We start from the raw sequence: 26,271 nt of genomic DNA, 5'->3' as shown, positions 1-26,271 counted from the left end.
TTATATGGGTTTCTGTGGGTGTGAGATGGGGGGTTACGACTGAGGAGTGGCAGACAGATATTCTCTGCTGCGTGTTGATACACACACACACTTATTATTGTGAAAATAGGAGACAGGAAGTCATGAAGATACTATGTAGTGCTGCAAAGTAAGTTTGCGTTATCTTTGTTTAATCTGAGCTTGTGCGGGAAAAATGTAACTACATATCTTGAAGACACAGGCACGCATTACGAAGATACAGGCACATATTACAAAGATACAGGCGCGTATCGTGAAGATACAGACCAGTATTGTGAAGATACCGATGCGTATCGTGAAGATACAGACGAGTATCGTGAAGATACAGGCGTGTATCGTGAAGATACAGGCGCGTATTGTGAAGATACAGACAAGTATCGTGAAGATACAGGCACGTATCGTGAAAATACAGGTGTGTATCGTGAAGATACAGACTAGTATCATGAAGATACAGGCGCGTATCATGAAGATACAGGCATATCATGAAGATACAGGCACGTATCGTGAAGATACAGGCGCGTATCATGAAGATACAGGCATATCATGAAGATACAGGCACGTATCGTGAAGATACAGGCGCGTATCGTGAAAATACAGGCGTGTATCGTGAAGATACAGACTAGTATCGTGAAGATACAGGCGCGTATCGTGAAGATACAGGCGCGTATCGTGAAGATACAGGCGCGTATCGTGAAGATACAGGCGCCTATCGTGAAGATACAGGCGCGTATCGTGAAGATACAGGCGCGTATCGTGAAGATACAGGCGCCTATCGTGAAGATACAGGCGCGTATCGTGAAAATACAGGCGTGTATCGTGAAGATACAGACGAGTATCGTGAAAATACAGGTGCGTATTACGAAGATACAGGCATATCATGAAGATACAGATGAGTATCATGAAGATACAGGTGCGTATTACGAAGATACAGGCATATCATGAAGATACAGATGAGTATCATGAAGATACAGGTGCGTATTACGAAGATACAGGCATATCATGAAGATACAGGCATATCATGAAGATACAGGGGCGCATCATGAAGATACAGGCCCGTATTACGAAGATACGGGCACATATTACAAAGATACAAGCACGTATCTTGAAGATACAGGCACATATTACAAAGATACAGGCACATATTACGAAGATACAGGCACATACGAGGGCTGTCAATAAAGTAACGGTCCTTTTTATTTTTTTCAAAAACTATATGGATTTCATTCATATGTTTTTACGTCAGACATGCTTGAACCCTCGTGCGCATGCGTGAGTTTTTCCACGCCTGTCGGTGACGTCATTCGCCTGTGAGCACTCCTTGTGGGAGGAGTCGTCCAGCCCCTCGTCGGAATTCCTTTGTCTGAGAAGTTGCTGAGAGACTGGCGTTTTGTTTGATCAAATTTTTTTAAACCTGTGAGACACATCGAAGTGGACATGGTTCGAAAAATTAAGCTGGTTTTCGGTGAAAATTTTAACGGCTGATGAGAGATTTTGAGGTGATACTGTCACTTTAAGGACTTCCCACGGTGCGAGACGTCGCTCAGCGCTCTCAGCCGCCGTCGTCAGCCTGTTCAAGCTGAAAACCTCCACATTTCAGGCTCTATTGATCCAGGATGTCATGAGAGAACAGAGAAGTTTCAGAAGAAGTCGGTTTCAGCATTTTATCCGGATATTCCACTGTTAAAGGAGATTTTTTTTTAATGAAAGACGTGCGGACGGGTCCGCGCATCGGGACGCAGCCGGCGCGGTGCGGCGGCACAGGAAAAACACCTCCGTGTTGATAACCATTTGTAAAATCCAGGCGGCTTTTGATGGCTTTCAGTGGAGTGAGTATATGAGAAATTGTTTAACAGGCAGGACATGTTCCAACTTGTCCTTAAGGCTTTCAACAGAGGTGTTTTTCCTGTGGCGGAGCGTCGCGGCGGCTGCGTCCCGATGCGCGGACCCGTCCGCACGTCTTTCATTAAAAAAATCTCCTTTAACAGTGGAATATCCGGATAAAATGCTGAAACCGACTTCTTCTGAAACTTCTCTGTTCTCTCACGACGTCCTGGATCAATAGAACCTGAAATGTGGAGGTTTTCAGCTTGAACAGGCTGACGACAGCGGCTGAGAGCGCTGAGCGACGTCTCGCACCGTGGGAAGTCCTTAAAGCGACAGAATCACCTCAAAATCTCTCATCAGCCGTTAAAATTTTCACTGAAAACCAGCTTAATTTTTCGAACCATGTCCACTTCGATGTGTCTCACAGGTTTAGAAAAAATTTTGATCAAACAAAGCGCCAGTCTCTCAGCAACTTCTCAGACAAAGGAATTCCGACGAGGGGCTGGACGACTCCTCCCACAAGGCGTGCTCACAGGCGAATGACATCACCGACAGGCGTGGAAAAACTCACGCATGCGCATGAGGGTTCAAGCATGTCTGACGTAAAAACATATGAATGAAATCCATATAGTTTTTGAAAAAAATAAAAAGGACCGTTACTTTATTGACAGCCCACGTATTACGAAGATACAGGCACATATTACAAAGATACAAGCGTGTATACAAGCGTGCACTCAGTAATCCCACAGTCTGTGTTCTTTTGGGAGGGCGCACCTCCACCTCCAATCACACACTTGTGCAGCTCCTGTCTAACCACTTATCTGGTTGGAGTGTGAAGCGAAGCCGTCGCTGGTCACACCAAACGCCAATCCCAAAGATAAGGCAACACCACAGGAAAACGGCTGCAAAAGAGTTCAGACTATTATTCAGTTTTAAGTCAGCAGAGAAATTACCTCTCTAGTGGCTGATTTCTCGGCGGGGAGGTGGAGTTGTAGTCCGGCCTTTATGGTGGTGGTGATGAACTGTGGATGAGTGACAGCTGGTGCTGATGATGAGTGACAGCTGTCACTCCCGGTTGCTCCGATGCCCTCTCGTGCTTGAAGCCCGCACTTCAAGCAGGGCGCAATCTGGTGGTGGTGGACCAGCAGTACCTCCTCTTCAGCGGCCCACACAACAGGAGGCTTGTCCGGGTGACGGGTGTAGAAGTCGGCCAGGAGGCCCGGGTCCAGGATGAAGCTCCTCTTCACCCAGGAGCGCTCTTCGGGTCCATAACCCTCCCAGTCCACCAGATACTGAAACCCCCGGCCCTTTCGACGGACGTCCAGGAGCCTGCGCACGGTCAAGGCAGGCTCTCCATCTATGATCCGGGCAGGAGGCGGCGCCGGTACAGGGGTACTCAATCCAGGCCAGATGGTCAATCCAGGCCGTCGAGTGCACGGAGGCCACGCAGCGGAGGGCCTGCTCCAGTTCCTGATTCATCCGCTCTGCCTGCCCATTCGTCTGGGGATGGTACCCGGACGAGAAACTTACGGTGGCCCCCAGTTCCCTGCAGAAGCTCCTCCAGACCTGGGAGGAGAACTGAGGGCTGCGATCCGAGACAATGTCTGATGGAATCCCATGCAGACGCACGACATGGTGGACCAGGAGGTCTGCAGTCTCCTGGGCCGTCGTGAGCTTCGGGAGGGCCACGAAGTGGGCCGCCTTGGAGAACCGGTCCACTATTGTGAGGATGGTAGTCTTGCCCTGGGACGGCGGGAGGCCCGTGACAAAGTCCAGGCCGAATTGAGACCAGGGGCGATGAGACACGGGCAAAGGCTGGAGGAGGCCCTGGGTCTTTTGATGGTCTGCTTTGCCCCTGGCGCAGGTGGTGCAGGCCTGGACGTACTCCCGGACGTCGGCTTCCAGAGACGCCCACCAGAAGCGCTGCCGGACAACTGCCACGGTTCTTCGCACCCCTGGGTAGCAGGAGAGCTTGGAACTGTGACAGAAGTCCAGGACGGCAGCTCTTGCTTCTGGTGGGACGTATAGTCTGTTCTTTGGGTCGGTCCCTGGGTCCGGGTTCTGTGTCAGGGCCTCCCGGACGGTCTTCTCCACGTCCCAGGTGAGGGTGGCCACGACAGTGGACTTGGGGATGATGGTTTCGGTTGGGTCTGACAGCTCGGTCCTGACCACCTCTTCGTGCACCCGGGACAGGGCGTCAGATCGTTGGTTCTTCGTCCCGGGGCGGTATGTGATCCGAAAGTCAAAACGCTCGAAGAACAGTGACCAGCGGGCTTGCCTGGGATTCAGACGCTTGGCGGTCCAAATGTACTCCCGGTTCCGATGGTCAGTGAAAACCGTGAACGTTACCGAAGCTCCCTCCAACAGGTGTCTCCACTCCTCCAGAACCTCCTTCACCGCAATAAGTTCCCGATTGCCGACGTCATAATTCCTTTTAGCCGGGGTCAACCTGCGGGAAAAATAGGCACATGGGTGGAGAACCTTGTCGGACTCCCTGCTCTGGGACAGCACGGCTCCTATCCCTGAGTCAGAGGCGTCCACTTCGACTATAAACTGGCGACTTGGATCGGGCTGCACCAGAACTGGTGCAGTCGAGAACCGGCGTTTCAACTCCCTAAACGCGGCTTCGCACTGATCCGACCAGGTGAAGGGGACTTTTGTGGAGGTCAGGGCTGTCAGGGGACTAACCACCTGACTATAGCCCTTGATGAACCTCCGGTAAAAATGAGCAAAACCGAGGAACTGTTGTAGTTTCCTACGGTTTGTTGGTTGGGGCAAATCTCTCACCGCTGCTACCTTGGCCGGATCAGGGGCGACGGAGTTGGAGGAGATTATGAACCCCAGGAAGGACAAAGAAGTACGGTGGAACTCGCACTTCTCGCCCTTCACAAACAGCCGGTTCTCCAACAACCGCTGCAGGACCTGACGTACATGCGTAACATGAGTCTCAGGATCCGGGGAAAAGATGAGTATATCGTCCAGATATACGAAGACAAACCGATGCAGGAAGTCCCGCAAGACATCGTTTACCAAAGCTTGGAACGTCGCGGGGGCGTTAGTGAGGCTGAACGGCATGACCAGGTACTCAAAGTGATCTAACGGGGTGTTAAATGCCGTCTTCCATTCGTCTCCCTTCCGGATCAGAACCAGGTGGTACGCATTCCTAAGATCCAGTTTTGTGAATATTTGGGCTCCATGCAGGGGCGTGAACACTGAATCTAACAGGGGCAGAGGGTATCGGTTGTGAACCGTGATTTCGTTCAGCCCCCTGTAATCAATGCATGGACGGAGTCCGCCGTCTTTCTTGCCCACAAAAAAGAAACCAGCACCCATCGGAGAGGTGGAATTCCGGATCAGCCCGGCAGCTAATGAGTCCCGGATGTAGGTCTCCATTGATTCTCGCTCAGGACGTGAGAGGTTGTACAGCCTGCTGGACGGGTACTCAGCGCCCGGGATCAAATCAATGGCACAATCGTATGGACGGTGCGGGCGAAGGGTGAGCGCCAGATCTTTGCTGAAAACGTCAGCAAGATCGTGGTACTCACTTGGCACCGCCGTCAGATTGGGGGGGACTTTAACCTCCTCACTAGTTGTCACACCAGGCGGAACCACGGATCCGAGACATTCCCGGTGGCAGGTTTCGCTCCACTGAGCCACAACCCCAGACTGCCAATCAATCCGGGGATTGTGTTTTATCATCCAAGGATAACCCAAAATCACACGGGAGGTAGAAGGTGTGACATAAAACACAATCTCCTCCCTGTGATTACCAGACACCACCAATGTCACTGGTGGTGTCTGGTGTGTGATTAATGGAAGAAGGGTGCCATCTAGTGCCCGTACCTTCAAAGGTGAAGGTAGAGCCACTAGAGGGAGCCCGACTTCCTTTGCCCATCTGCTGTCCAGCAGATTCCCTTCCGACCCCGTGTCTACCAGTGCTGGGGCGTGAAGGGTCAGATCCCCACTCAGGATTGTAACTGGGATGCGTGCGGATTTACGGGGTTTCCCCGCGTGCGTATTATGGCCCACCCTTAGCCCAGTTTCTAAGGGCGGGCGTTGTCGTTTAACCGTTTGGGGCAGTCTCTCTGTAGATGCTCACTCGAGCCACAGAAAAAACACTCCCCGCGGACCAGTCTCCGTTGTCTGAGCTTCGTATTGACTTTAGCCCTGCTCATGTCCATAGCTTCGTCAGCAGGGGGAGCTGTTGCCACACGAGAGTCACGGGCTGTGGAGCGTGGGGAAGACAGCACCCTTTCGGACCCGGAAGGAAGAGGGACGGCTTGTGCCCGGCCACGCCCCCCGCCCTGCTCCCGGCGGTGTTCCTCTAATCGGTTATCTAATTGTATAACCAGATCAACAAGCCCATCGAAATCCCGCGGTTCATCCTTAGCCAGTAGATGCTCCTTCAGGACCGGAGACAGTCCGTTTACGAAGGCGGTGTGGAGCGCAACGTTGTTCCAGCCGGACCTCGCTGCCACGATGTGGAAGTCGACTGCGTACTCCGCTGCACTCCGACGCCCCTGTCTGATTGACAGCAGCAAGTTCGAAGCAGATTCGCCTCTATGGGGGTGATCAAAAACCTGCTTGAACTCCCTCACAAACCCAGTATACGTCATTAGGAGCCGTGAATTCTGCTCCCAGAGCGCCGTAGCCCAGGCGCGTGCCTCTCCTCGAAGCAGATTTATTACGTAAGCCACCCGGCTAGCGTCTGACGCGTACATGACAGGACGCTGTGAAAAGACGAGCGAGCACTGCATTAAGAAGTCCGCGCACGTCTCGACACAACCTCCGGAAGGCTTATGTATGCTTCAGGGGACAGTGGGGGGGTTCGTTGAACGACCAGCGGAATGTCTGTTTCAGGCCTCCGGTCAGCAGGGGGAGGTGCTGCAGCAGCGCCCTGAGCCTGCACTTCCACCTTGGCGGTGAGAGCCTCCATCCTCTGATTGAGAATCACATTCTGCTCGGTGACTAAGTCCAGCCGAGCAGTGAAAGCGGTTAAGATTTGCTGCAGCTCACCTAACACGCCTCCTGCTGACGCCTGTGCACCTCGCTCTTCCATTGGCTGTTCAAGCGATGGTTGACGCCCCTCGGGATCCATGACGCTGGCCGAGAAATCCTGTTGTGAAGGTGTAGGATCACGGACCCACAACAGGGGGCGTTAAATGAACGGACAATGGATAAGCCAAACAGTAACAATTTAATGTTGTGAAGTGCACAACGGAATACAGACAAACACAGTTTTGGTACCACAGACAATTATATGTAGCGTGACGTGTGGGCAGGCTTGAGGATAGGAGACATCCGTCCCGAACCGAGCCGGATCCCACACGGCCTTCACCGCCAATGGATCTGAAGAACACCGGAGCCGCCAAGTCCTGGATCCCCAGGTGGCCACCGTCTCCAGCTGTCAGACCTGGTACTGCTGGCAGAGAACAGAAACAGTATTGATGAGTGTGAGTTTGCACACTCAGTAATCCCACAGTCTGTGTTCTTTTGGGAGGGAGCACCTCCACCTCCAATCACACACTTGTGCAGCTCCTGTCTAACCACTTATCTGGTTGGAGTGTGAAGCGAAGCCGTTGCTGGTCACACCAAACGCCAATCCCACAGATAAGGCAACACCACAGGAAAACGGCTGCAAAAGAGTTCAGACTATTATTCAGTTTTAAGTCAGCAGAGAAATTACCTCTCTAGTGGCTGATTTTTCGGCGGGGAGGTGGAGTTGTAGTCCGGCCTTTATGGTGGTGGTGATGAACTGTGGATGAGTGACAGCTGGTGCTGATGATGAGTGCTCCGACGCCCTCTCGTGCTTGAAGCCCGCACTTCAAGCAGGGCGCCATCTGGTGGTGGTGGGCCAGCAGTACCTCCTCTTCAGTGGCCCACACAACACGTATCTTGAAGATACAGGTGCGTATCTTGAAGATACAGGCGCGTATTACAAAGATACAAACACATATTACGACGATACAGGCACATTTTACAAAGATACAGGCACGTATTATGAAAATACTAACACATATTACAAAGATACAGGCAGGTATCTTGAAGATACAGCCATGTATCTTGAAGATACAGGTGCGTATTACGAAAATACTAACACATATTACAAAGATACAGGCACATATTACAAAGATACAGGCGCGTATCTTGAAGATACAGCCATGTATCTTGAAGATACAGGCACATATTACGAAGATACAGGCACATATTACAAAGATACAGGCGCGTATTACGAAGATACAGGCACATATTACAAAGATACAGGTGCATATCTTGAAGATACAGGTGCATATTGCGAGATACAGGCACATATTACATTGATACAGGCGCGTATCTTGAAGATACAGATGCATATTACGAGATACAGGCGCGTATTACGAAGATACAGGCACATATTACAAATATATAGGTGCATATTACAAAGATACAGGCGCGTATCTTGAAGATACAGCCATGTATCTTGAAGATACAGGCACATATTACGAAGATACAGGCACATATTACAAAGATACAGGCGCGTATTACGAAGATACAGGCACATATTACAAAGATACAGGTGCATATCTTGAAGATACAGGTGCATATTGCGAGATACAGGCACATATTACAAAGATACAGGCGCGTATCTTGAAGATACAGATGCATATTACGAGATACAGGCGCGTATTACGAAGATACAGGCACATATTACAAATATATAGGTGCATATTACAAAGATACAGGTGCGTATTACGAAGATACAGATGCATATTACGAGATACAGGTGCGTATTACAAATATATAGGTCAATCAATCAATCAATCAATTTTTTTTATATAGCGCCAAATCACAACAAACAGTTGCCCCAAGGCGCTTTATATTGTAAGGCAAGGCCATACAATAATTATGTAAAACCCCAACGGTCAAAACGACCCCCTGTGAGCAAGCACTTGGCTACAGTGGGAAGGAAAAACTCCCTTTTAACAGGAAGAAACCTCCAGCAGAACCAGGCTCAGGGAGGGGCAGTCTTCTGCTGGGACTGGTTGGGGCTGAGGGAGAGAACCAGGAAAAAGACATGCTGTGGAGGGGAGCAGAGATCGATCACTAATGATTAAATGCAGAGTGGTGCATACAGAGCAAAAAGAAAAAGAAACAGTGCATCATGGGAACCCCCCAGCAGTCTACGTCTATAGCAGCATAACTAAGGGATGGTTCAGGGTCACCTGATCCAGCCCTAACTATAAGCTTTAGCAAAAAGGAAAGTTTTAAGCCTAATCTTAAAAGTAGAGAGGGTGTCTGTCTCCCTGATCTGAATTGGGAGCTGGTTCCACAGGAGAGGAGCCTGAAAGCTGAAGGCTCTGCCTCCCATTCTACTCTTACAAACCCTAGGAACTACAAGTAAGCCTGCAGTCTGAGAGCGAAGCGCTCTATTGGGGTAATATGGTACTACGAGGTCCCTAAGATAAGATGGGACCTGATTATTCAAAACCTTATAAGTAAGAAGAAGAATTTTAAATTCTATTCTAGAATTAACAGGAAGCCAATGAAGAGAGGCCAATATGGGTGAGATATGCTCTCTCCTTCTAGTCCCCGTCAGTACTCTAGCTGCAGCATTTTGAATTAACTGAAGGCTTTTTAGGGAACTTTTAGGACAACCTGATAATAATGAATTACAATAGTCCAGCCTAGAGGAAATAAATGCATGAATTAGTTTTTCAGCATCACTCTGAGACAAGACCTTTCTGATTTTAGAGATATTGCGTAAATGCAAAAAAGCAGTCCTACATATTTGTTTAATATGCACTTTGAATGACATATCCTGATCAAAAATGACTCCAAGATTTCTCACAGTATTACTAGAGGTCAGGGTAATGCCATCCAGAGTAAGGAGCTGGTTAGACACCATGTTTCTAAGATTTGTGGGGCCAAGTACAATAACTTCAGTTTTATCTGAGTTTAAAAGCAGGAAATTAGAGGTCATCCATGTCTTTATGTCTGTAAGACAATCCTGCAGTTTAGCTAATTGGTGTGTGTCCTCTGGCTTCATGGATAGATAAAGCTGGGTATCATCTGCGTAACAATGAAAATTTAAGCAATACCGTCTAATAATACTGCCTAAGGGAAGCATGTATAAAGTGAATAAAATTGGTCCTAGCACAGAACCTTGTGGAACTCCATAATTAACTTTAGTCTGTGAAGAAGATTCCCCATTTACATGAACAAATTGTAATCTATTAGACAAATATGATTCAAACCACCGCAGCGCAGTGCCTTTAATACCTATGGCATGCTCTAATCTCTGTAATAAAATTTTATGGTCAACAGTATCAAAAGCAGCACTGAGATCTAACAGAACAAGCACAGAGATGAGTCCACTGTCCGAGGCCATAAGAAGATCATTTGTAACCTTCACTAATGCTGTTTCTGTACTATGATGAATTCTAAAACCTGACTGAAACTCTTCAAATAGACCATTCCTCTGCAGATGATCAGTTAGCTGTTTTACAACTACCCTTTCAAGAATTTTTGAGAGAAAAGGAAGGTTGGAGATTGGCCTATAATTAGCTAAGATAGCTGGGTCAAGTGATGGCTTTTTAAGTAATGGTTTAATTACTGCCACCTTAAAAGCCTGTGGTACATAGCCAACTAACAAAGATAGATTGATCATATTTAAGATCGAAGCATTAAATAATGGTAGGGCTTCCTTGAGCAGCCTGGTAGGAATGGGGTCTAATAAACATGTTGATGGTTTGGATGAAGTAACTAATGAGAATAACTCAGACAGAACAATCGGAGAGAAAGAGTCTAACCAAATACCGGCATCACTGAAAGCAGCCAAAGATAACGATACGTCTTTGGGATGGTTATGAGTAATTTTTTCTCTAATAGTTAAAATTTTGTTAGCAAAGAAAGTCATGAAGTCATTACTAGTTAAAGTTAATGGAATACTCAGCTCAATAGAGCTCTGACTCTTTGTCAGCCTGGCTACAGTGCTGAAAAGAAACCTGGGGTTGTTCTTATTTTCTTCAATTAGTGATGAGTAGAAAGATGTCCTAGCTTTACGAAGGGCTTTTTTATAGAGCAACAGACTCTTTTTCCAGGCTAAGTGAAGATCTTCTAAATTAGTGAGACGCCATTTCCTCTCCAACTTACGGGTTATCTGCTTTAAGCTACGAGTTTGTGAGTTATACCACGGAGTCAGACACTTCTGATTTAAAGCTCTCTTTTTCAGAGGAGCTACAGCATCCAAAGTTGTCTTCAATGAGGATGTAAAACTATTGACGAGATACTCTATCTCCCTTACAGAGTTTAGGTAGCTACTCTGCACTGTGTTGGTATATGGCATTAGAGAACATAAAGAAGGAATCATATCCTTAAACCTAGTTACAGCGCTTTCTGAAAGACTTCTAGTGTAATGAAACTTATTCCCCACTGCTGGGTAGTCCATCAGAGTAAATGTAAATGTTATTAAGAAATGATCAGACAGAAGGGAGTTATCAGGGAATACTGTTAAGTCTTCTATTTCCATACCATAAGTCAGAACAAGATCTAAGATATGATTAAAGTGGTGGGTGGACTCATTTACTTTTTGAGCAAAGCCAATAGAGTCTAATAATAGATTAAATGCAGTGTTGAGGCTGTCATTCTCAGCATCTGTGTGGATGTTAAAATCGCCCACTATAATTATCTTATCTGAGCTAAGCACTAAGTCAGACAAAAGGTCTGAAAATTCACAGAGAAACTCACAGTAACGACCAGGTGGACGATAGATAATAACAAATAAAACTGGTTTTTGGGACTTCCAATTTGGATGGACAAGACTAAGAGACAAGCTTTCAAATGAATTAAAGCTCTGTCTGGGTTTTGGATTAATTAATAAGCTGGAATGGAAGATTGCTGCTAATCCTCCACCCCGGCCCGTGCTACGAGCATTCTGACAGTTAGTGTGACTCGGGGGTGTTGACTCATTTAAACTAACATATTCATCCTGCTGTAACCAGGTTTCTGTTAGGCAGAATAAATCAATATGTTGATCAATTATTATATCATTTACCAACAGGGACTTAGAAGAGAGAGACCTAATGTTTAATAGACCACATTTAACTGTTTTAGTCTGTGGTGCAGTTGAAGGTGCTATATTATTTTTTCTTTTTGAATTTTTATGCTTAAATAGATTTTTGCTGGTTATTGGTAGTCTGGGAGCAGGCACCGTCTCTACGGGGATGGGGTAATGAGGGGATGGCAGGGGGAGAGAAGCTGCAGAGAGGTGTGTAAGACTACAACTCTGCTTCCTGGTCCCAACCCTGGATAGTCACGGTTTGGAGGATTTAAGAAAATTGGCCAGATTTCTAGAAATGAGAGCTGCTCCATCCAAAGTGGGATGGCTGCCGTCTCTCCTAACAAGACCAGGTTTTCCCCAGAAGCTTTGCCAATTATCTATGAAGCCCACCTCATTTTTTGGACACCACTCAGACAGCCAGCAATTCAAGGAGAACATGCGGCTAAACATGTCACTCCCGGTCTGATTGGGGAGGGGCCCAGAGAAAACTACAGAGTCCGACATTGTTTTTGCAAAGTTACACACCGATTCAATGTTAATTTTAGTGACCTCCGATTGGCGTAACCGGGTGTCATTACTGCCGACGTGAATTACAATCTTACCAAATTTACGCTTAGCCTTAGCCAGCAGTTTCAAATTTCCTTCAATGTCGCCTGCTCTGGCCCCCGGAAGACAATTGACTATGGTTGCTGGTGTCGCTAACTTCACATTTCTCAAAACAGAGTCGCCAATAACCAGAGTTTGATCCTCGGCGGGTGTATCGTCGAGTGGGGAAAAACGGTTAAAGATGTGAACGGGTTGGCGGTGTACACGGGGCTTCTGTTTAGGGCTACGCTTCCTCCTCACAGTCACCCAGTCGGCCTGCTTTCCCGGCTGCTCGGGATCTGCCAGGGGGGAACTAACGGCGGCTAAGCTACCTTGGTCCGCACCGACTACAGGGGCCTTGCTAGCTGTAGAATTTTCCACGGTGCGGAGCCGAGTCTCCAATTCGCCCAGCCTGGCCTCCAAAGCTACGAATAAGCTACACTTATTACAAGTACCATTACTGCTAAAGGAGGCCGAGGAATAACTAAACATTTCACACCCAGAGCAGAAAAGTGCGGGAGAGACAGGAGAAGCCGCCATGCTAAATCGGCTAAGAGCTAGTAGCTACGCTAAGCTAGCGGATTCCTAAAAACACGCAAAGCGAATAATGTGTAAATAATTTAGAGGTGATTCAGCAGAAGGAGTGCTTTAGTTAAGGCACGTAAAGATTACACTGGGAAACAAATCGTAATCTAGATAACTAGATCAATCTAACTGCGCAGATCAAACAGCTAACAGATACAGAAAAACACCGCTGTGCTCCGGAACAAGAAGTGATACAATACCGCAGTGAGAGCCGACCACCAGTAGAGTCAAGTAAAAAAGTAAAAAAAAAAAAAAAAAAAATAAAAAGGTAAAAAAGTAAAAAAGTCTTGAAAAAGACTATTAGTTCAAAGTCCAAAGCAGCAGGTAGCAGTCTCTGTGTAAACAGTCCCAACAGAGAGCCAAAATTAACAGATACAGCAAAACACCGCTGTGCTCCGGAACAGGACAATGTTCAATATAGGTGCATATTACGAAGATACAGGCGTGTATTATGAAGATACAGGTGCGTATTATGAAGATAAAATCTCAAACTTTTTTCATGTTGTCATTATGGGGTATTGTGTGTAGAATTTTGAGGAAAAAATGAATTTCATCAGTTTTGGAATAAGCCTGTAACATAAAAAATGTGGACAAAGTGCAGTGCTGTGAGTACTTCCTGCATGATCTGTATTTTTAAGTTGTGTGTATTTTGAAGATGGTGTTTTCTTTCTTTTTTTTTTTCTTAACACAGCAGGTTGAGTATTTTTCTGTGAGACTGTAGATTCAGTTGGAACTCAGACCCACGTGGACCCATTGGGACCTACCTTCCCCTCTCCACATTTGGTTCCAGTGGTGACCAGGCCGGGGTCGGGTAGGTCGTCCTGGCCGTCCTGCGTGCTGTACACGTAGGTGCCGCGGCACTTGTCTCCGGTCTTGATGATGGTGTCAATGGCGACGGCGTTGGTGCCTTTGGGCTTTTTGGCGGCACTTTGGCACTGGATCTTACCACATTTGGCATCACTGGGCACAGACATTACAGCAATGAGACCGAACAGCAAATAGATACAACAGCAACCAGACAGAACAGCAACCACACAGAACAGCAACGAGACAGAACAGCAACGTGACAGAACAGCAACGTGACAGAACAGCAAATAGACAGAACAGCAACGAGACAGAACAGCAACCAGACAGAACAGCAACCAGACAGAACAGCAACGAGACAGAACAGCAACCAGACAGAACAGCAAATAGACAGAACAGCAACGAGACAGAACAGCAACGAGACAGAACAGCAACCAGACAGAACAGCAAATAGACAGAACAGCAACGAGACAGAACAGCAACGAGACAGAACAGCAACGAGACAGAACAGCAACCAGACAGAACAGCAACCAGACAGAACAGCAACTAGACAGAACAGCAACGAGACAGAACAGCAACCACACAGAACAGCAAATAGACAGAACAGCAACCAGACAGAACAGCAACCACACAGAACAGCAACGAGACAGAACAGCAACGAGACAGAACAGCAAATAGACAGAACAGCAAATAGACAGAACAGCAACCACACAGAACAGCAACCACACAGAACAGCAACCACACAGAACAGCAACGAGACAGAACAGCAACCACACAGAACAGCAACCACACAGAACAGCAACGAGACAGAACAGCAACCACACAGAACAGCAACGAGACAGAACAGCAACGAGCCAGAACAGCAAATAGACAGAACAGCAACGAGACAGAACAGCAACCACACAGAACAGCAACGAGACAGAACAGCAACCACACAGAACAGCAACCACACAGAACAGCAACGAGACAGAACAGCAACCACACAGAACAGCAACGAGACAGAACAGCAACCACACAGAACAGCAACGAGACAGAACAGCAACCACACAGAACAGCAACCACACAGAACAGCAACGAGACAGAACAGCAACCAGACAGAACAGCAACCACACAGAACAGCAACCACACAGAACAGCAACGAGACAGAACAGCAACCAGACAGAACAGCAACCAGACAGAACAGCAAATAGACAGAACAGCAACCACACAGAACAGCAAATAGACAGAACAGCAACCACACAGAACAGCAACGAGACAGAACAGCAACCACACAGAACAGCAACGAGACAGAACAGCAACGAGACAAAACAGCAACGAGACAAAACAGCAACCACACAGAACAGCAACGAGACAAAACAGCAACCAGACAGAACAGCAATGAGACAGAACAGCAATGAGACAAAACAGCAACCAGACAGAACAGCAACGAGACAGAACAGCAACTAGACAAAACAGCAATGAGACAAAACAGCAACCAGACAGAACAGCAACGAGACAGAACAGCAACTAGACAAAACAGCAATGAGACAAAACAGCAACCAGACAGAACAGCAACGAGACAGAACAGCAACCACACAGAACAGCAACCAGACAGAACAGCAACCAGACAGAACAGCAAATAGACAGAACAGCAACGAGACAGAACAGCAACCACACAGAACAGCAACGAGACAAAACAGCAACCAGACAGAACAGCAACGAGACAGAACAGCAACTAGACAGAACAGCAATGAGACAAAACAGCAACGAGACAAAACAGCAACGAGACCAAACAGCAACCAGACAGAACAGCAACCAGACAAAACAGCAACCAGACAGAACAGCAACGAGACAGAACAGCAACTAGACAGAACAGCAATGAGACAAAACAGCAACGAGACCAAACAGCAACCACACAGAACAGCAACCAGACAAAACAGCAACCAGACAGAACAGCAATGAGACAAAACAGCAACGAGACAAAACAGCAATGAGACAAAACAGCAACCAGACAGAACAGCAATGAGACAAAACAGCAACGAGACAAAACAGCAACCAGACAAAACAGCAATGAGACAGAACAGCAATGAGACCGAACAGCAACGAGACAAAACAGCAACCAGACAGAACAGCAACAAGACAAAACAGCAACCAGACAGAACAGCAACCAGACAAAACAGCAACCAGACAGAACAGCAACGAGACCAAACAGCAACAAGACAGAACAGCAATGAGACCGAACAGCAATGAGACCGAACAGCAACAAGACTGCCTCAAGTCCTGGATAGCAACCACCCAGGCAAACAACCAGTCCATTCCCACAACTCTAAAATAACCATCTTCCTGCTGCAGCCAGGAGACACATAGAGGTCCCCTTGGCCTTCAACAACTCCTGGGGTCCTCAACACTCAGACATCAACACAGTAGGATCAAGTCCAGACAAACAGCCCACATGGCCAAAGTGTCGTAGCGGTTTGACGCTCCCTCACAGTGCCAGTGACGCTTCTCATCCAAGTCTCTGTAAGTAAGCGCTTGTTTGATACAAAGTCATTCCAGGGGTGTCCAAGGATCCTTCAAAGACACTTAGTACCAAAAACGTCCAGTCACCACATACAGATACACCTCTGATGACTGAGCCCAAGAAGCTGTTCAAGGCCTGAATCTTAGTCTGGATCCAGGACTGTCTCAAACCCAGACACTGATTCCTCACTCAGCTTCTCCAGAGCTGCAGTCGGAGTCTGCATGGATTCCTCAAAGACCACAGCATCGTCGGCAAAGTCAAGGTGAGTCAACCTGTCCTCACCAACAAAACAGGGAAGAAGAGTCTTCACTGTCAATGACATGTCCGTCCTGATTACAGTTAGACACAATCCAACCACTAGGGGCAGTGTGCAGCCACAGCCACCTGGGGACCAACTCCAGATGTAGAGACGCTGCCTTGCTCAGGGGCAGAGAAAGGAGCAGACCCTAAATAAGCAGGTTTTTGATGAGGAAACGAGAGTGCGCGGAGGAAAAGTTTGTACAAATAGTACATAAAAAGCAAACACCAAAAGTTAAAATTCTAATTAAAACCATGCAATTATAATTACAATTACAACTGCAGAATTTGTACATAAAACACACATCCAAGTTAAAATAATAATAAAGAAAAAAATATTGAAATAATACTGAAATATTATTCATTAAGTTTATATTATTATTCATTAAGTTTAGACTTCTCACTCCTTTTTGAACAAACTTTATATTGTCTGTTGTTCTTTTACTTTTTATTATGTTATGACTGCAATGCATTAATATAAATAAATAAATATTACAATTAGTAACACATTTGACTCTAATGCTAACTTTAACACTGAAAATTCCATAGACATGCTAACGCATTAGCATCACTCCTGTTTTTAAGTTATAAAATACATCTATCAACTGTTTTAGAAAACCATAACAGGTCAGTTTAACATTAAAAGGTAAGTATTCCTCACAGACATATGCTCTTTAGGGTTTAGCAGGAAAAAATAAGAGAATTATGAGTGCACTCGCGGCTCAAAAACCCAGAGGACCTCTTACAGAAATAGCTGCCCAGGCTGCCTGATGTAAAAAACACTAAATTTAACAATGAACACTACTGATCACCAATGGTGGGCACAGCTAACCAAAAAGTTAGCTTCAATAACCGTTAGTCTGCAAACTGGAGAGTTAACTTTTATAAAGCTAAACTGATAAACCCCTAAAACATTTAGCAAAAGTTACCGCTAAAAGCTAAACCGATAACTTTTAGTTGATTCCAGTACACTGGCAGCTACTGATACTACTGAGTAACTTCAAAGGCAATCACAAATAACAAGGAGCCAGCGCTTCTGTCTAAGATCAGCTGTCTCTCAGCAAGAGAGACCTGGTGACCAGAGAGAAAGGAAGGACAGCAAAAAAATGAATAAAGATCATTTATTTTCACAGCCATAGAGATGTATCACAGGAGTCATGCACAGCAAGGCAGTTTTGACTCATGGTTAAAATTTTAAACAAACTAATTCCGGACAAGTTATTGACATTGATGTCACTTCTGTCATTTTGCAAAGTGAAAATATCAGCTATATGTGTTAGTTTTAAAGCACTAATTTTGAAGGATTTAGCGTTTACAGGCACACCTGCCAAAGGCATTATGGGAAATTAGTTTCCTGTCATCAGTGGTTGGTCAGTATATATGTAAAAATGAACACACAAATTACTGTAACGTGTGTTGTTTTTACAAATAAATCTGTATTTGTAAATATGTCATTTTTTTTTCATTTGTTAAAAAAAAAGGCAATTTGAAAAGTTTCTGTGTAGGCTCTCAGTTGTCCAGGTGGTTTCCATAGTAGAGAAGCTTGAATCTTCGACTGGACTTGCTTGATGCGAGGACGTTTTGCTTCAAATCGCAGAAGCTTCCTCAGCTAAAATTCTTGCTCTGGTAGTCTGACTTCTGTCTGACTCTTGTCGAGAAGAACAAACAAAAGCCACAAAAGCTGGAGTTTTAAACCTAACCAGACCCCTCCTACCAAGAGGCAGACTGCTATAGGCTAGTGGCTAAACAATTGCTTTAATTAGCACCTACTGTGCTGTAGTTAGCGCCCTCCTAATGACAGGGCAGCTGTCCCTGCTAATGAAGGACTGACGCCTCTCCTGACGACTCTGCTGATGACATGAATGACTCATTACCATGAACAAAAGACTGAAACTCCTTTGACCTGAGTACCCCATTGTAAACAGGGGACAAAGCGTGTCTCAGACCCCCTCCCCGGTTAAGGCTGGATTTCAACTGTTTCACATAGAATGCCTCCTTGACACCTCTCTCAAACCATTTCTTCTCTCTGGCTAAGATTTTAACTTCCTTGTCCTCAAACGTGTGGTTAGTGTCTTTAAGGTGGAGATGAACTGCAGACTGAGGTCCACTAGCGTCCTCTCTGCGGTGCTGGTATAGCCGTTTGTGTAACGGCTGCTTAGTCTCACCTATGTAGTGTTCCTTACAGTTTTCCTGACGTCTGATAGAATACACTACATTGCTCTGTTTGTAACTAGGGATCCTGTCCTTAGGGTGAACTAATTTCTGTCTCAAGGTGTTAACCGGTTTAAAGTAAACTCGACATATCTCCAGAGACACACAGACTGTCGCCAGGGAAACAGAGAAGCTTCCAGAATGACTAGTGGACAGCAGCGTGTGGCCACACTCCGCTAACGGCTCCCACGGGACTCACTAATGGATCTGGGCTGCCAGAATCCACACCCTCATTAGCATAGCTAACACACTCATTAGGCTGCATGAGATAGCAATGGCGAACACGGGTCGGCCCAGTTCTACCGCCTCTGCAGCCAGCGGTTAGAGAGGCGGTCTTACCTTTGACTTTTTCCCATCTTGCGCTGCTCACCTTTTCTCGCACTTCTTGTAGGTGCCGTGTTCGTCTTTCCCACAATTCCCAAATGCATTTCCTGCTGCGTTGACGTCTTCGAAGCAGGCGTCGTGGGCTGGCCGAGCTCCTGGAACGCACCACATGATCAGGACCGCATTCAAGCACGTCAGCATGATCTTACGCCGCATGACCGTGCGTGCGTACCGTAGCCCCACAGCTGCAGGCACTGCTGCTCGTGCGTCAGGCACATGCCGTTGTAGCAGTACGCGCGCCCGTACTGACACGTGGAGCCGTCCAGCAGGTAGACGTTGGGAGGACAGTATGGCGACGCCCCCGTGCAGTACTCTGGAAGGTCACACGACCCTGCCGGCCCCCGACACATGGTGCCGGCCTGCTTCAACTGACAGAGGACAAGAACACCATCTGCTGTTTCCATGGAGACCAGACAGAAATTAAACGTTAACAAGCTCTGCCATCATGTCAAAGGTCGCAGCGTCACTTTGATCCTCAAAAGTTTGGATGTTCACCAACTTGTTTCTGTTTGTTTACAGAATTACTCACAAACACGCAAACAGCTGGAGGGAGGGGACGATGGAAACGTGATCCGACGCGTACGTTCAGCAATCGCTTCTTCTTTAATGAGGGCCTGATTTAAGCTCTGCCCACGTCTGTTGGTGAGTTTAAACAAACTGAAGTCAAAGTGTGAAGAAGTGATTTCATGGAGATGTTTTGAGAACAGATGAAGCGGCGTGAGGAGCGCTCAGCGAGTGAACGCTGCACGGCTCCTCCGTGTCACAGGTCAGGATTTATTTGAAGACGGAAATGAAAAAAAAAACTAAAGAAAAAACGTTGTGATGTGAAGACGACAGGATGAGTGACAGGAAACAGAGCAGAGATGTGCTGCGTCCTTTCATCCGCCCGATGACTGACAGGATGCACACAACAGACACCCGTCAATCATTCTGAGTCACTGCACAAATTTAACGTGTTCACACCCATCGAGTGCGACTCAGAAACAAAACAACTAAACTCCACACAGCAACAACAACAATTATTACTGTGAGCATCTAATGTAGGATTTACTCAGCACTGAGCTGAAGAGTTACTGGGCACCAGGCCTAGGATTTACTGGGCGGCAGGCCCAGGATTTAGTGGTCACCGGGCCCAGGATTTAGTGGTCACCGGGCCCAGGATTTAGTGGTCACCGGGCCCAGGATTTAGTGGTCACCGGGCCCAGGATTTAGTGGTCACCGGGCCCAGGATTTAGTGGTCACCGGGCCCAGGATTTAGTGGTCACCGGGCCCAGGATTTAGTGGTCACCGGGCCCAGGATTTAGTGGTCACCGGGCCCAGGATTTAGTGGTCACCGGGCCCAGGATTTAGTGGTCACCGGGCCCAGGATGTTCTTCTAAAGTGTTATTTGAGTAATGTAACACACAGCAGAGACATCAGAAAACAAAGCGTGTGGAGCCTGACGTGCTCTGGCGGCTCTATGACTTTGTGATTTCATCAGGGAGAATTTAGAAGAGATCAAAAGAAAACCTGTCACATGATGAAAAGATGAAAAGGGACATCTGGAAGAAAAGCTGAATCAGTAAAGTTATTATTGGTGTTGTTATTTACTTACATTTACATAACTTTTTAATTATTTTATACTTATTATTATGATTATTTATAATTCTTTATCTTTTTATTACTTTCACATTCACTCCATTGTAGTTTTCTTTCATTCATTGATAACGGATATAAATGTATCCACAGCAGCGTATCAAAGAAAATACCCAAATATCTCAGATAAATTGTGATGGTGCAAATGGTGATGGTGTCATACTTTGCAGCCGTCGCAGCACACACCATGCGCGCACTGTGCATCGCCCCTCAGGGTGCAGTTGTTTGCGTGGCAGCAGTCACTGGTGCATTCCTGCAAAAACAAAGAAAACATTAACAATAATGTTTGCTTCCTCCATTAAACAAAGACAAACTCATCGGTTTTCACGCTCGTCTCACGTTAGCCCGCTGCTCAGTCGTTTGCTAGCGTCTGTATTGGGAAGTTTCAAATTAAGTTTGGTCACTTTTAAAAGATAAGAAACTCAACAATTTCTTTCACTTTTGTCAATTAATGTTTCTGAAATGAAAATTCAAACACCAACTCCACCAGCACTTTGTGATGCTCCCCCATCAGACCTTTATGATGTCATAAAGAGATTAAAACTAAATGTTGTTTAAGTGGAAATAAAGAGATATTTTGATGCTACTTCCAGTGCAGCCAGACGTAAGCGGTCTTATTACCGTCACAGGAAGAGCTACTCTGTCCAAATAAAAAACCGTTGCTGTGCTTGAGAACTTGCAGAAGAACGTTGCCCCCTGGTGGCCAACATCAGAACTGAAAGGCACCAAACATCAAACTGGTCCACAGTGTTGCGGAGCTCATCATCAAGTGTAATGCTGTGGGCGGGGCTTTCTGCTCAAACTATCAAATACCAGTGCATCATGTGACCCCTTCAAATCAGAGCTGCGCGACTCGCCTCGGGTTCCCCGCAGTCGCACTCCTCTCCGTCCTCCACAAAGCCGTTGCCGCACCTCTTGCCGCCCACCAGGTCGTTCATGTTGGGCATGTTGTACAGACACATGCCCCCTCCTTTCTGGAAGTAGCTGTCCAGGTCTCGCTTGCTGCAGTGGCTGAAAACCCGCGGGAACGGGTGCCTAGGGGAGACGTTGGGAACATGAATAACCAAATAAAGAATGTACGGAGTCACAAATAAAGCGGGAACAATGCAACAGTCGTTGCCCTTTTGCTGCATGAAGCACACAAATACTTCTAATCAAGCTGTTGGCGTGCGCGCCCTACACTCACCCCGTGGCGGCGGCCATCACACAGCCTCCTTGCTCAGCGCTGGCCTCCACACAGCAGCCGTCGTGGTCGTGGCTCATGCCAAAGTTGTGGCCGATCTCGTGGGCCATGGTGGCTGCAGCACCGACGGACAACTCGGAGTGGTCCTACGAGAGACGAGAGAGAACTGTGGCAACCGTCGCAAGGTGCAACGCTGTGACGGACTGAACTAACTCTCTGCGCCTTTAAACTCCTGTTTCCAAAAATGCTTTGTTCCCGTCCCACTCTGTCTGAGCAGCGTTCTCACATCCTGAGGCTCATGCAGAGGTCACGGTCCAGTGTTTCCTGTCTGCCACTGAGCATGATGCTAAAGTGGGACTCACAGCAGTCCTGCAACTTGTGCATTTGTGGGTGTTTGGGAGGGAGTGGAGGCACTAAGGCCCTACAAACCTCACAGAGGCCCTACTACAAACCTCACAGAGGCCCTACTACAAACCTCACAGAGGCCCTACTACAAACCTCACAGAGGCCCTACTACAAACCTCACAGAGGCCCTACTACAAACCTCACATAGGCCCTACTACAAACCTCACAGAGGCTCTACTACAAACCTCACAAAGGCCCTACTACAAACCTCACAGAGGCCCTACTACAAACCTCAGAGGCCCTACTACAAACCTCACAGAGGCTCTACTACAAACCTCACAAAGGCCCTACTACAAACCTCACAAAGGCCCTACTACAAACCTCACAAAGGCCCTACTACAAACCTCACAGAGGCCCTACTACAAACCTCAGAGGCCCTACTACAAACCTCACAGAGGCTCTACTACAAACCTCACAAAGGCCCTACTACAAACCTCACAGAGGCCCTACTACAAACCTCAGAGGCCCTACTACAAACCTCACAGAGGCTCTACTACAAACCTCACAAAGGCCCTACTACAAACTTCACAGAGGCTCTACTACAAACCTCAGAGGCCCTACTACAAACCTCACAGAGGCTCTACTACAAACCTCACAGAGGCCCTACTACAAACCTCACAGAGGCTCTACTACAAACCTCACAAAGGCCCTACTACAAACCTCACATAGGCCCTACTACAAACCTCACAGAGGCTCTACTACAAACCTCACAGAGGCTCTACTACAAACCTCACAGAGGCTCTACTACAAACCTCACAGAGGCTCTATTACAAACCTCAGAGGCTCTACTACAAACCTCACAGAGGCTCTACTACAAACCTTACAGGCCCTACTACAAACCTCACAGAGGCTCTACTACAAACCACACAGAGACTCTACTACGAACCTCACAGAGGCTCTACTACAAACCTTACAGGCCCTACTACAAACCTCAGAGGCTCTACTACGAACCTCACAGAGGCCCTACTACGAACCTCACAGAGGCCCAACTACAAACCTCACATAGGCCCTACTACAAACCTCACAGAGGCCCTACTACAAACCACACAGAGGCTCTACTACAAACCTTACAGGCTGTACTACAAACCTCACAGAGGCTCTACTACAAACCTTACAGGCCCTACTACAAACCTCACAGAGGCTCTACTACAAACCTTACAGGCCCTACTACAAACCTCACAGAGGCTCTACTACAAACCTTACAGGCCCTACTACAAACCTCACAGAGGCTCTACTACAAACCTCACAGAGGCCCTACTACAAACCTCACAGAGGCTCTACTACACACCTCACAGAGGCTCTACTACAAACCACACAGAGGCTCTACTACAAACCTTACAGGCTGTACTACAAACCTCACAGAGGCTCTACTACAAACCTTACAGGCCCTACTACAAACCTCACAGAGGCTCTACTACAAACCTTACAGGCCCTACTACAAACCTCACAGAGGCTCTACTACAAACCTTACAGGACCTACTACAAAACTCACAGAGGCTCTACTACAAACCTTACAGGCCCTACTACAAACCTCACAGAGGCTCTACTACAAACCTTACAGGCCCTACTACGAACCTCACAGAGGCTCTACTACAAACCTTATAGGCCCTACTACGAACCTCACAGAGGCCCTACTACGAACCTCACAGAGGCCCAACTACAAACCTCACAGAGGCTCTACTACAAACCTCACAGAGGCTCTACTACACACCTCACATAGGCCTACTACAAACCTCACAGAGGCTCTACTACAAACCTCACAGAGGCTCTACTACAAACCACAGAGGCCCTACTACAAACCTCACATAGGCCCTACTACAAACCTCACAGAGGCTCTACTACAAACCTCACAGAGGCTCTACTACAAACCACAGAGGCCCTACTACAAACCTCACAGAGGCTCTACTACAAACCTCACAGAGGCTCTACTACAAACCTCACAGAGGCTCTACTACAAACCTCACAGAGGCTCTACTACAAACCACAGAGGCTCTACTACAAACCTCACAGAGGCTCTACTACACACCTCACATAGGCCCTACTACAAACCTCACAGAGGCTCTACTACACACCTCACAGAGGCTCTACTACAAACCTCAGAGGCCCTACTACAAACCTCACAGAGGCTCTACTACAAACCTCACAGAGGCTCTACTACACACCTCACAGAGGCTCTACTACAAACCTCAGAGGCTCTACTACACACCTCACAGAGGCTCTACTACAAACCACAGAGGCTCTACTACAAACCTCACAGAGGCCCTACTACAAACCACAGAGGCCCTACTACAAACCTCACAGAGGCTCTACTACAAACCTCACAGAGGCCCTACTACAAACCTCACAGAGGCTCTACTACACACCTCACAGATGCTCTACTACAAACCTCAGAGGCTCTACTACAAACCTTACAGGCTGTACTACAAACCTCACAGAGGCTCTACTACAAACCTTACAGGCCCTACTACAAACCTCACAGAGGCTCTACTACAAACCTTACAGGCTGTACTACAAACCTCACAGAGGCTCCTACTACAAACCCACAGAGGCTCTACTACAAACCTTACAGGGCCCTACTACAAACCTCACAGAGGCTCTACTACAAACCTTACAGGCCCTACTACAAACCTCACAGAGGCTCTACTACAAACCTTACAGGCCCTACTACAAACCTCACAGAGGCTCTACTACAAACCTTATAGGCCCTACTACGAACCTCACAGAGGCCCTACTACGAACCTCACAGAGGCCCAACTACAAACCTCACATACGCCCTACTACAAACCTCACAGAGGCCCTACTACAAACCTCACATAGGCCCTACTACAAACCACACAGAGGCTCTACTACAAACCTTACAGGCTCTACTACAAACCTTACAGGCCCTACTACAAACCTCACAGAGGCTCTACTACAAACCTTACAGGCCCTACTACAAACCTCACAGAGGCTCTACTACAAACCTTACAGGCCCTACTACAAACCTCACAGAGGCTCTACTACAAAACTTACAGGCCCTACTACAAACCTCACAGAGGCTCTACTACAAACCTCACAGAGGCCCTACTACAAACCTCACAGAGGCTCTACTACACACCTCACAGAGGCTCTAGTACAAACCATACAGAGGCTCTACTACAAACCTTACAGGCTGTACTACAAACCTCACATAGGCCCTACTACAAACCACACAGAGGCTCTACTACAAACCTTACAGGCTGTACTACAAACCTTACAAGCCCTACTACAAACCTCACAGAGGCTCTACTACAAACCTTACAGGCCCTACTACAAACCTCACAGAGGCTCTACTACAAACCTTACAGGCCCTACTACAAACCTCACAGAGGCTCTACTACAAACCTTACAGGCCCTACTACAAACCTCACAGAGGCTCTACTACAAACCTCACAGAGGCCCTACTACAAACCTCACAGAGGCTCTACTACAAACCTTACAGGCCCTACTACAAACCTCACAGAGGCTCTACTACAAACCTCACAGAGGCCCTACTACAAACCTCACAGAGGCTCTACTACACACCTCACAGAGGCTCTACTACAAACCACACAGAGGCTCTACTACAAACCTTATAGGCCCTACTACGAACCTCACAGAGGCCCTACTACGAACCTCACAGAGGCCCAACTACAAACCTCACATACGCCCTACTACAAACCTCACAGAGGCTCTACTACAAACCTTACAGGCCCTACTACAAACCTCACAGAGGCTCTACTACAAACCTTACAGGCCCTACTACAAACCTCACAGAGGCTCTACTACAAACCTTACAGAGGC

At 47.1% G+C, this 26,271-nt stretch overlaps 1 protein-coding gene across 1 annotated transcript in view; it reads right to left on the bottom strand.

Moving 5' to 3' along the window:
* Positions 1-996: 996 nt before the first annotated feature.
* Positions 997-26,271, bottom strand: part of LOC117506155 (disintegrin and metalloproteinase domain-containing protein 19-like) — a 54,491-nt gene continuing 29,216 nt past the window's right edge. Inside the window, exons 10-16 of the mRNA XM_034165656.1 lie at positions 22,069-22,211; positions 21,740-21,917; positions 21,046-21,135; positions 19,420-19,615; positions 19,234-19,342; positions 13,816-14,011; positions 997-1,119 (exon numbers count right to left, since the gene is read on the bottom strand). Of these exons, the coding sequence (XP_034021547.1) occupies positions 997-1,119; positions 13,816-14,011; positions 19,234-19,342; positions 19,420-19,615; positions 21,046-21,135; positions 21,740-21,917; positions 22,069-22,211 (1,035 nt within the window). The remainder of the gene's footprint in view (positions 1,120-13,815; positions 14,012-19,233; positions 19,343-19,419; positions 19,616-21,045; positions 21,136-21,739; positions 21,918-22,068; positions 22,212-26,271) is intronic.

Source organism: Thalassophryne amazonica, unplaced genomic scaffold (assembly GCF_902500255.1).
Source record: "Thalassophryne amazonica unplaced genomic scaffold, fThaAma1.1, whole genome shotgun sequence".
Lineage (NCBI taxonomy): Eukaryota > Metazoa > Chordata > Actinopteri > Batrachoidiformes > Batrachoididae > Thalassophryne > Thalassophryne amazonica.
This window is presented reverse-complemented; position numbering and strand designations above follow the sequence as displayed.